This window comes from Dryas octopetala, chromosome 8, assembly GCF_963921425.1.
Source record: "Dryas octopetala chromosome 8, drDryOcto1.1, whole genome shotgun sequence".
NCBI lineage: Eukaryota > Viridiplantae > Streptophyta > Magnoliopsida > Rosales > Rosaceae > Dryas > Dryas octopetala.
The window spans coordinates 10,696,910-10,708,918 of NC_141373.1; the positions used below are offsets into that span (position 1 = coordinate 10,696,910).

Below are 12,009 nucleotides of genomic sequence, written 5' to 3' on the forward strand. Positions count from 1 at the left end.
TTTTTGATTGGACATAATAGCATAAGCATAAAGTCCAACTGCCTCACTTTTTTTTTGGGGTGAAAACTCCATCACTTTTTTCAGTGTGTGCTTGTGTTGATGGGTACTCTTATCATTATATATAGATCATAGCATCTAAGACCATTTCAATGAAATAATTCAGCCAACCAGATAATCAGAGACACGAAAATGATATTTTCTATTTATCCCATTAATCAACTCACCTAGCCCTAACCTTTCTTGCTTTGAATTGAAATCTTTAACAACAGAGAACAAAAAATTAAAATGCACTATGAAGCAATTTTTGAGCTGCATTCTAGAGTTTTCAATACTGAACTACAATCAAGAAACGTCATCAACAAAACCATAAATATTTTAAAATTTGATGCCAAGGAGATTTATTTAATTTAGTAATATCTATCAGTTGAATGACATGCCAAGTTAGATTATAAAGTGATTGAGACTCAAAGTTTCAGTGTTTATAATAGTGAATCAAGCAAATCCACAATATCAAAAAATCAAAACCACCACTAAGTGTGGTGTGGGGTAAGCGTGCGCCTCCAATGTAAACTGTTTCATCATGTATGCAATCAACCTTGCATAATCAAATCAAGTGGCTAACATCCTAAGCAACCAGCTAATACATGGACCAGAAGATAAATATAAACAAAAGTGACAACTAGAAGGATACTAACTAGAAATTGGTAACGTTAAAGCTGAATTAAAAAAATGTAAGCTTGTACAACAACTCAACCAATTGTATATCATCAAGAAAACAAAAACCAAATAATTATCAGATGCAAAATTGAGAAGGCACCCAAAAAGACTCTAATAGTCTTGGATTTTGGAACCCAAAATTCAAGGAAGCACTTAACTATAATTTAGATCATTGAAGACATCAGTCACTCACTGTAATGAATCCCCTATTCTGCTCTGTTGATCACAAAAAGCATCTATACCATAAACTGGAGGCATCGCAGGCAATGGCATATCAACCACTCACTATTAGAGAAGACTACCCTCCTCATCCATCTCCTTCTCCTCTTTCTGATTCAGATTTGCATTAATCCAACCACCATCAATGGACTCAAAACTACCATTCAACCCATCATCCAAAAAATCACCGACCCGTTTGACTTTAATCTCTCTAGGCTCCACAGGGTACTCTGCGGTGAAGCAAGCATAGCAAAAATTAGGAGCTTGACTGGCCAACATATTCTTCAATTTACCAATTGGCAGAAAAGCTAGTGAATCTGATCCAATAAAGTCCCTAATTTCCTCAACACTCATCCTATTTGAAATCAACTCCTCAGAACTTGGTGTGTCCACTCCATAATAACAAGAACCTATAATTGGAGGGCTTGCAATCCTCATGTGAACTTCCTTAGCACCTGCCTCCTTCAACAACCTAACGATTTTCGAAGATGTGGTCCCTCTCACAATTGAGTCATCCACAACCACAACCCTCTTCCCCTCCAACACAGCCCGGACCGGGGAGAGCTTGAGCTTCACGCCGAAGTCCCTAATCTTCTGTGACGGCTCAATGAAGGTCCTCCCAACATAGTGAGACCTAATCAAACCCTGCTGAAAAGCCACACCAGCTTTCTCAGCATAACCAAGTGCAGCCACCACACCAGAATCAGGCACTGCTATCACAACATCACAATCAACCGGGGCTACAGTGGCCAGTATCTTACCAAATGCACGCCGGGATTCGTACACTGACCGCCCGTAAACCACAGAATTCGGCATAGAAAAGTAAATGTGCTCAAAGATACATTGCTTTGGCTGAGGATGAGCCATAAGGCAAAGTGATTGAACCCCCTCTTTATCTACCACAACAACTTCTCCAGGAGACACCTCTCTCTCATATGTGGCTCCAATCAAGTCAAGTGCACAAGTTTCAGAGGCAAACACAACAGCGCCATTGTTCATCTTCCCCATCACCAAAGGCCGAAACCCATACGGGTCTCGAACCGCAACAAGCTTATCTTTGGTCACAAAAACCATGGAGTATGCCCCCTCAACCTGCTCACAAGCATCAACAATCCTCAAAAGAAAAGGCCTATGCTTTGAAATTGCAATAAGGTGAAGAACAACCTCAGTATCAGAGCTGGTATTGAAAATAGACCCGTTATCTTCAAGCTTCGCTCTAAGGGAACGGTAATTTACCAAATTGCCATTGTGGGCAACCCCAACAGACCCAAACCTGTATCCTGCAACAAATGGCTGGACATTCTTCAGCATAGAGGACCCTGCAGTCGAGTACCGGACATGCCCAATAGCCAAATCTCCGGGCAACTGATCGAGCTTGGTCTCATTGAAGACCTCAGATACGAGCCCCACACCAGTAATCGATTGAAGCACGTCGTCTTTAACACAGACAATCCCAGCTCCTTCTTGGCCACGATGTTGAAGCGCATGGAGGGCCAAATAGCAGAGGCGAGAGGCTTCTGGGTCGCCGTATATACCCACAACGCCGCACTCCTCCCTGGGCTTTTCGTCATCATCGTAATCTAACAAACGGCCACCTGGTGGGAGTTGTCTGTTTTCCGAGCAGATGTCGGAAATTGGGTTTTTAGAGTGGACGGTGAAGGGGGTTTTGTGGGTATGTAAGAGGGCGGAGGAGTGAGAAAGAGAGGTTTTTTGAGAGGGTTTAGGGAGGGTTTTGGGGAAGAAAGAGGAAGGGGTTTGGAGTGGGGTTCGAGGGAGAGGAGTGGGTCTGGAGAGAGAGGAGGAGAAATGAGAGGGTTTGGTGGCAGCCATGGGAGAGTTGCAGAGAAGCTCTGTTTAGTGAGGCTAAAAGAGCAAAGCAAAGAAACAGAGAGCGGTGGAGCAGAAGAGAGCAGTTTGTTCTAGGTTTTTGGAGTTTGGAGGAATTAGTAATAGTTGCGTCACCCTTTGGTGAGATAGCTGCCTCACAAACAAATTAAGATTCTTATTGGATATTTTAGTTAAGAGCATTTTTTGGCCACTATTTTAGTTAAGACTTAAGAGCATGATTAGGACATGCGGGTGCTTTTTGGCTTTTGGCAATGCCAAATGCTTTCAAATAACCAAAAGTCCAAAACCATTTGGCATATTGTTTTTATTTTGACTGAAATAGACCAAAGTGCTTTTTAGGGTTATCTAAGTATTATAAGTGCTTCCCTTGATAAGTGTTTTTTTTTTTTTTTTGGGTTTTTGATCTAGAACCCCATGAACAACTAGGCCCGGATGCAAAAAATCGGTACCAAGCCGGTCCTTCGTCGTGCCACTCCACCTGCCCGCGTCGCAGCTGCCTCGCTGCCAAGCTCCCTGCCAAGCCAAGTTGCCCTTCGTACCTAGAAGCCAAGCTCCAATTCCTCCCTTTTCGCTGCCACTAACTGCCAAGGTACTCCCCACCACCATCAACGCCACGTCCTGTTTGAGTTTTTTTTTTTTTTTTTTGAGAACTAAGTGAGGGACAGAAGAAAGAAAAGAGAAAGAAAAGAGAAAGAAAAGAAAAAGAAAAGAAAAAGGAGGAGGAAGAATAAAGAAATTAAAATTGTCGCACGCAAAAAAAGAGATTCTCTTTGCCGCACGCACAAAAGAAAAAAAAAATAGAAAAGGTTTCTTTTTGCTTTTTATATTATATTGGAAGAAGAATAAGTTGATTGGCAGTAGTAGCAGTTAATTGTTAATTGCTACTGTTTGGTAGTGGCAATTATTATTACTATGTGACAGTAATTATTTAAATTACAAAAATATTATATTAATTGCTGATGGTTGACAGTATCAATCATTGTTACTATGACAATTTGCTTAATTTTTTTTTTTTAAATCCATGGAAAAAAACATCACATGGACTTATTTGTACAAAATGTGGACTTTATTTGTACAAACTAAATCTATTTATCATTCTAACTTTTTAAGTGAATTTTTTTTTTTTTTTGTACAAAGGGCTCTAAAATAGACTTTTTAGTAATTTACTTATTTTTTGTGTAGAACTTGATAAGCATATTTAGGTCAACATAAGCACTCAGTTTTCTTTTTCTTTCTAGAATGCATTGTTTTAAGACCAAATCAATAAATACTATGGTAAAATATGATAATTCCAAAAAAAAAAAAAAATGAATCAGTTCACTTCCAAAGTTTTATTGTCGAGCATTTAAACGCTCGACGAACATAGTCACTTAGACAGTTTTTTTTAGCATGTTACTTGTAGAATGCTGATATACAACTACAAGCAACTAATACACACAAGTCCAAAGAAGAATCATTTGATGGGTAGTCCGGTTGAAAGGATCGTGAAATTGCCCTACTTGCACTCAAGTTTGATCCCTTTTCTCTTTGAATAAAAACAAAAGTCTAAAAAAGAAAAAAATTCTTAAACGGTCAAAAATATGATTGAAATTGTTGGTCAATTACAACCACGTATACTCAAGTAAAACCGTCCTTAGAAAAGAAACGTTGGACGTTCAAACACTCAAGTAATACGGTCCAACACTTTGTGTTTTATAATTAAAATTAAACAGAAAATTGTTTTGTAGCTTAACAATAAATAGAAAAAATGTTTGGGTTTATTGCTAAAAGTCCCAAAAATATTTTATTCTTTTAAAATTTGTCCTTTTAGTCTTTTTGGAAAAGGGTATAATTGACATGGTGGTCTTTGGCAAAGAAAAAAAACCATGGGGGTCGAAAGTTTAATTTTGGGATGTCCATTTTAAAGCTCATACTAGCTAGAGCCTAGAGTACTAGTAGCTTTATTCTCTCTGTTAATTGAGACTCAAAAGTCACGGTCAATGAAGTCAATCCATGATTTCATGGTCGGTGGGCAGGTCCAAGTCCAACCCTTTAAAATGAGCCGCTTGTGAAATGAATCAAATGATGTTGTTGTCCCGATAGTCTATAGTCTATACTATATAAATTTATAATTGCTTTATACTCGGATTACTTCGCACACTTTTTCAAAGACCAGCACTGTATTAAATTATTATGACACTTTTTCCTTCATCGTTACAGGTTTAGGAAATTTCTGGCATGTTTTTTTTTGTCTTTTTTCAACCATGTTTTTTTGTCTTTTTTCAACCATGTTTATTCCGGTGTAAATCATATATAAAGCAAGCGACTTATCTAACCCACTGTGTATGATCTTCAAAAAATAGATTTAGGGTTAATAAAATGAATGGACTACTATGCAAGTATGCATACCTTTGTATAAATTTACCAATGCCAGAAGTTATTTGCAATTTTGACGTACTTCTGGCCTTGCCCTTGGAGAGCTTCCAATCCAACATATCACACCTTTGTGACAAATACATGGTGTTCATGGTGTTCCTTGAAGGTGCTCTAATAAGATAGAATTGATCATCATCTTAATTTGTTCTCGAGTGAAGTATGATATCACATTTCAGACTCACAGTTAAGAGCATAATTTATAACTTATATCTTTTGGTCTTCTAATTGGTAAACTTTTGAGTCCAATTGACATGAGAACCCAATTAACTTGATTGATATTTTAGTTTCTCTTGGCCGCTCTACTAACTACTCTTAAGTTTGACATCATGTGCTTTTTTTTTAAGAAGAATTCATGTGTATGGTTATCATATGTGACTTTTCTCTCACAAATTACACATGAGTAGTCTTATCATATAAAAATGAAGCTCATTCACATTGACGGTCATGCGCTTTCTCCTCCAATTATTTTAGATTTTAATTTTTAAAAGATAGAGTCTAGATTGTTGTGGTCATGTGTTATGATTTTCATTTGTCTTAAGGAAGAAGAAAAGAAAGAAAAAACAACCCAGATAGATTAGATAAAGTACTAGTTTTGGTTTATTTGAATGGAGTCATGCCAACCAAGGTAACTCAATCTTTTCTTTCTTTTAATTTGTGTGAAACTCGAGAAATTAAGGATTTAATGAGATTATACCTTCAAGATTCAGTTTGTGGTCAATTAATGGCTATACAAGTCAATGCACAAGGGAAGCTGTCTAGGACTCCAAGTCTCTCTCATTTGGACTCACTCCATTAAAAGTTGCCAAGAAGGCAAGAACACCTTTTCTTGAGTTGTCTTTTGAAAGTGAGCCCTAAACTCGTACAAACCAAGAGAAGTGGCTAACCAATTATACGGACCACAACGAAGCTGCCACAGCTTCAAGACAAGAAGGGATATACCACAACCCACAATCACTAGGCCACTAGGGAAGGAGATTCTTTGCGTATTTGTTTGTACTCATTCACTTACATGAAAATGATATCATATATTTTGAGGTTGAAACTTAAGCGTTTTAGATTTTAAAAAGATAACTAAAAAAATTTAGCAGAGAAGCTGAATCTAATCACTACTGACTCCATGTATGCACCACATAATAATTAAACTATATATGTATGCGGCTATCAATGGATGATGGAAAAACCAGCAATGAGATTAATTTAATTTCATGTAACACCATGTTGTGCAAAACAACAAAAACCAAATTGAAACCCATCTCAGATTCTCATCCCTACCTTACTTATCTTTCTAAAATCAGCATCTCAAGGATATTCTAACATGTATGAATCTTCTTGTAGGCTTGTAGCGTCTTGGCTGCAAATTAAATAACAAAGCTGCAACAAGATCACCATTAAGTTGATAACCACGATAGGCATTCATAATACCTTTTGTTCAACTCACAATAAAACTCTTTTATTTTGAAAATAGAGCTATATAAATACTTATTACAAAGTAATTATTATTATTTGGACCTATGGTTATTGGGCCAGCCCTTAAATGATTTTGCACTTCCTTACATTGAACCATGGTCTGGGTGGATATGTAATTAATTTTGATGCATTAAATTTGGATCCAAATACGCTTTTGGGAAATTGGGCCTCAAAGTTTAAGCCCATTCAAAATAGTCCATCACGCTTTCACTCTTCATCGTCTCCTTACTCATTTCTAACCTTGAACCAACCTATCTTACTCATCAGTCATTTCTATTCTCACACTTTTTTTTATTGGGATTGCAATGCAATTCAATTTTCCTATCGTACAATATTCTGATCACATCAATTTTCCTATGCAGTCACCTTTTATAAACAGGAGCTTCTCTTAAGGGATTCATTAGATAAGCTAATTTAAAAGATATCTTGTGAGGCCTAATTTATAACGTAGATTGTATTTATAAGGAAAATATTGAATTTTACTAAGAATCAAGATCAGTTACAGGATACATAGATCAAATACAATCCATAAACCCTTATCCTCTAACCAAAAGAACATACCACGTTCCTTCAACACAAAGCAAACAATCTTATTATGTTATCTCAGCTAATACCAAAACCCCAGACATTGGCTAGAGCCAATAATGATCTAACCTCATTTGATGAATGATTTAACCATTAAGCATATGCAAGAAAGTTTGACTATATGATAAAAAGCAACTAACTCGCATCTACAACAAGTTGCATGCCTTGTTTGATTGCTAAGAATCCAAAATAAAAATCCCTTAATCCTTGGATTGAATCGCAGTCATTCTTAATTCCGTAGGAAAAACCACAATATGCTTCTTATCGATCTGCTTCATACCCTAAACCTCTTTATTCCTTCTTGCTTCAAGGCTACTAAATATGAGGTAGAATTAGGAAATACATGACCACAATCGCTGCGAGAGGCACAACGACGAACAAACTAAAACAAAACTAGAGTTTATGATAAAACTCTCTCTAATATCAAGCAAGGGACTCACCCTCTCTAAAATCAAGAAAATGACTATCCAAATTGCTAGCCTACGAGTGTCTGAGATACCAAGATCGTCGCAAACAAAATTATAGAGTTTTTTTTTTCTCTCTCTAGTGGCTAGGGTTTTTAATAAATAAATAAAAAATAAAACTACATTGTGAAGTTTTTTTACTCCACGATGTAGTTTAATGATTGGTATCGTCTACTTCCCAGGTCTCCATCTAAGGTCGTACTTACAAAAAAAATTAAAATAAATCGAAAACCATTAAAAAATTTAATTGTGACAAATAAATATACGAAAATAGTGTTTTTCATAAACATTAAAACTATCACGCTTTAATTAAATGTTTAAATGAGTTTCAATTTTTCTAATTTTTTTTGTAGATAATTTTTGAATAAAAACTTAAATAGTAGACAATTCCAATCATCCAATAAGCTTAAAGAATTTAAAGGATTCGTTATGAAACTCCTTTTAGAGATAGAATTACAATAGAATTATAAACTATTTTCTAATTGGCCAAATGATATTTTTGGTCACTGTACTTTCATAAAATTTTTACTTTGGTTATATTCTTTTAATTTTGACTATTTCAATCATGTACTTTCAATATGATAGCAATTAAGTCTAAATCATTAACCTCGTTTAAATTATGATAGAAAATTCAACGTACTTTGCACGTGAGTGTCATTTTAGATATCTTACTCTATCTAAATGCTTATGTAAGTCCATGCCTGCCATTAAATGCAATCAGTTTAGAAAATTTAAAAGTTTCAAAGTTAAACTAAATATGTTAAATGACGGTAAAGACTTGAATAAGCATTTAGGTGGACTAAAATGATCGAAATGCCACTCATGCGGGAAGCATGTGCTTCCACATTAGATTTTCCGTCAAGATTTTAAATTATGTTAATTATTTGAATTTAATTGCTATTATATTGAAAATATAAGATTAAAATTGCTAAAAATATAACTACAGGACCAAAATAGAAATTTCGTGAATATACAAGGACAAAAAATGTCATTTGGCCTTTCTAATTTTTATCCCCCCCTACAGAAGGAAAATGCGAGCAAGAGAAAATATTGGACTCCCTCTCAGACCAAAAATAAAAAAAATAATGGACTCCCACAGTCCCACCCAAAAAAAAATAATAAGGACACGTGGTGGTGTTTGATTGGTTGACTCAATATTGGTGGGCCCAACCCGATGGGACGGGAGGACAGACGACGGTGATCGCATTTAGTTGATATATAAAGGAGCGAAAGCCGCTGTAGTAGGGCTCGACCTTGAGACTTTGGAGGTTTTACAGATTTTCTTCTTCTTCTTCGCTTCGTCTATTGTTTGACACTCTCCACAACAAAAATGACGCCGCCTCCTGGACCCTATTCCGGAAAAAGCACCCTCGCCTTGGTAATCCCTTTTCAAATTTCTCTTTTTTTTCTTTTTTTTTTGGATCTAACTTTTTATTGATTTTTTTTTTTGGTGAAAGAGAGGGTAAAGCGTGTGAATTTCTGACCAATTTGTGAACTTTTAATCTAAATTGTGATGTGGGATTTCTGGGATTGGCAGGTGGCTCGTGCTTCTGCATTTTCCTTTGGACTCGTATATGGAAGCATCAAGCTTAAGGTTCTCAAGGTACTTACTCGTTTGCCTTTCCTGTGTTTATTTTTTTTTTTTTTGGGTTTTGTTTAAGACCCATATCTATTTGTTATTTGTAAATTGAGTGCATATTGTGTTCCCCATCTTAGACATATCCCTATTACTAAAAGCTTCTCTGTGCTGTTTTTGTTTTGTTTTGGCTTTTCTTTTTCTTCCGGCAATAATTCACATTGCAACAATCAAACTAATGGTTTAACAAACAGTTCTTGTTGCATCTAATTATTGCCTTAGTTTTTGTTCTAACATCGATGATTTACGGACATATACCATAATGGCATATGATAACCATAAGAAGTATGGATAGTATGACACAGGTTATATGTGCCTTTTAGCAATAATGTGCCTTTTAGCAATAATGTGCCTTTTAGCAATAATCAAGAAATAGTTTGGTGTGCATCTATGAAGGTGTAGCTTTGTTGTCTCTTTTTATTCTTTTTCTTATCTCCTTTTGTTGATGTTTTCTTGATGATCTTTTGTTCTCCTTTCGTTCTGTCCTGGTTTAGTTAGGTTCAATTGCTTATATTGTCATCCAATTCCGTTGAAATTGATTTGAAGAGGCTGCTTGGTGGCCGGGATAGTCGACCATATGAACATGAACTATAGGCTGACCCTGGTTGGTGAACCGAAATACAAAAAATAACCAATATAACCACTTTTTGATGAACTAAAAATGTCAGTTTTCTATGGGGATGACTTCTGTAACTTTTACAGATTGTATTCGCCTGGCATGAAAATGATCTGAGCCATGAATCTTGCAATTTAATTGGTAAACCAACAAAACTAGCCTCTAATTTGAAATTCAAAATTTCATTTCTATTAGCTAACAAATTAAATCAACTAATCTTCCATTCAAATCTAAATCAACTAATCTTTTATTCAAATATAGGTTTCTTATTTGTCTCCTTTCAATTTATGCAAACTTGAATGGATTTTTAGGTGGGTAACCAATTGTAAAAAACCGTGATACCAAACCAGAATGCAAACCGGTCACTATAAGGAAACTAGTAGAAAGTTAGACTAGACTCGGACTTACTAATCAATTCAACACCCTGATTGTTACGTCAAAGTCATCCAGTATATAGCCACCACACAGCCTTCCTAGAGATCTTCTCGATGCTCCTATTGATCACTCTCCCTTATCTTCCAGACATCGGTGCTGGCGTGAGCAAGTTTCAAACCACACATGTGTTTCGTCCACTCCTAATTGGTGCAAGAAATAAGCTCTTCATCTCCAGCTATGGTCCATCACATCACAAACCCTGGATGTAGGAAAAACATCTCCTCCAAGCAAGTGACCAAGTTCGCATGGTGGATATTGGTGTATAAGGGTGTTTAAGAGGGATTCTGTGAACTGAGTTTCAAAACGACCAAGTTTGCTTCGTTTCAAATCACATGCTTGTGTTCCAAAACGACCTAAAATGTGTATGTAGGCCATCATTGTCATTTTTCATGTTTTAACATGTCTGCTGGTTAGGGTTAATTGATGGGATGAGCAATGTAACCTGACGCAGCCCTCTTTATTTAAAATGCTAAGCTGGTTAATCTGATTTTTTTTCTTGGACTGGGTTAACCTGATATTGATGCAAACATACAAGGCTAAAATCAATCACTTATTTTGTCTTGTGTTTGAGTTGTGTTTGTGTGTCTAATATTACACGTCCTACATGGTTCTTTTACAGTTGTTATGGAGTGAGAATCTTGTGCTTGTTTGTTGGATCGATTGAACCATGTACAAACACACACTTGCACATCACCAAAAGATGTATATGGATGCTGATTTTCTGTTTCTTGTTTATGTTTTTTTATTCTCACCAAGGCAAAGGCTAAATCTCAAGAAAAGGCTCATCACTGAAGGAGATGGGTTCTATCAGAAGCTGTGATTGAGGAATGAGTTAAATTCGGGATAGAAATAATGCATAAGGGTGGACTGTACCAATATTTCACTTCTTAAAGCTTTTGTGGATTATGAAAACCTTGCTTGAAGGTCCAAGGTTTTATTTTTTGTTTTTTAATCGAGAATTATGAATTCAGTACTTTAGGAATGGTTTATGTAGTTGGCCTTACCTATTGTAAGGGCAGTTCAATTTCCATTACTTAGTGAAATTATGAGGGTAATGTTCCCTTGATTAATAAGATGCTTATCTTTTTGGTCATGATTTGGCTTCAATTTCAATAGAGTGGTTTTTCTATAACCGTTATTATCTCTTAATGTTGGTCTTTGACATGTAATTACTCTCGGGGTGACTGAGATTCATACAATATTCATTTTAATTGAATGTGTACCCATGTTACATGTCAGGAGTTTCAGATGTGGGTGCATGTCCAAGTGTCAGATTCGGACATGAACCCTAGACATTTGAGTGCTATTGGAAAAGGTAAGTTTTGGGATCTCTGGGAATATTGAAATTGTGCGCTCCCATTTGAGTTTGTGCTGTATTATTCATACGCATAAGGTTCAATTTCTTGACATTCATCATTCTGGAAGCTAAAATGAATTGAGAGTTTTGGTTATCAGGTCGGCTGCTGCTACTTGTTCTTGATTATAAACTGTTAGTGCACCACTCAAAAAATACCTAACTTGTCATGTGCATCCTTGTCTCTACTCTTATAACAAAGAGAAAAACTTGCTGTAATGGGTGTATACATCTTCTCTCACAATAAATAGTC

The 12,009-nt window shown here is 36.1% G+C and overlaps 2 protein-coding genes across 2 annotated transcripts; one reads left to right on the forward strand and one right to left on the reverse strand.

Annotated features, from left to right (window-relative positions):
• Nucleotides 1-535: 535 nt before the first annotated feature.
• LOC147277123 (amidophosphoribosyltransferase, chloroplastic-like) lies at nucleotides 536-2,894 on the reverse strand. The gene has a single exon (XM_086255453.1). It carries the CDS (start codon nucleotides 2,764-2,766, stop codon nucleotides 1,006-1,008), a length of 1,761 nt encoding a protein of 586 aa, XP_086111579.1. The 5' UTR covers nucleotides 2,767-2,894; the 3' UTR covers nucleotides 536-1,005.
• Nucleotides 2,895-8,964: 6,070 nt separating this feature from the next.
• LOC147277124 (uncharacterized) lies at nucleotides 8,965-11,495 on the forward strand. The gene is made up of 3 exons (XM_086254444.1): nucleotides 8,965-9,093; nucleotides 9,253-9,318; nucleotides 11,159-11,495. The coding sequence occupies exons 1-3, from the start codon at nucleotides 9,046-9,048 to the stop codon at nucleotides 11,192-11,194; spliced, it is 150 nt and encodes a 49-aa protein (XP_086110570.1). The 5' UTR covers nucleotides 8,965-9,045; the 3' UTR covers nucleotides 11,195-11,495.
• The last annotated feature ends 514 nt before the right edge of the window (nucleotides 11,496-12,009 follow it).

Coding starts and splice junctions, on each gene's coding strand:
- LOC147277123 (XM_086255453.1), bottom strand. CDS start 2,766: ATGGCTGCCACCAAACCCTCTCATTTCTCCTCCTCTCTCTCCAGACCC.
- LOC147277124 (XM_086254444.1), top strand. CDS start 9,046: ATGACGCCGCCTCCTGGACCCTATTCCGGAAAAAGCACCCTCGCCTTG. Junction 9,094..9,252: donor GAAAAAGCACCCTCGCCTTG/GTAATCCCTTTT, acceptor TGGGATTGGCAG/GTGGCTCGTGCTTCTGCATT. Junction 9,319..11,158: donor TCAAGCTTAAGGTTCTCAAG/GTACTTACTCGT, acceptor ATTCTCACCAAG/GCAAAGGCTAAATCTCAAGA.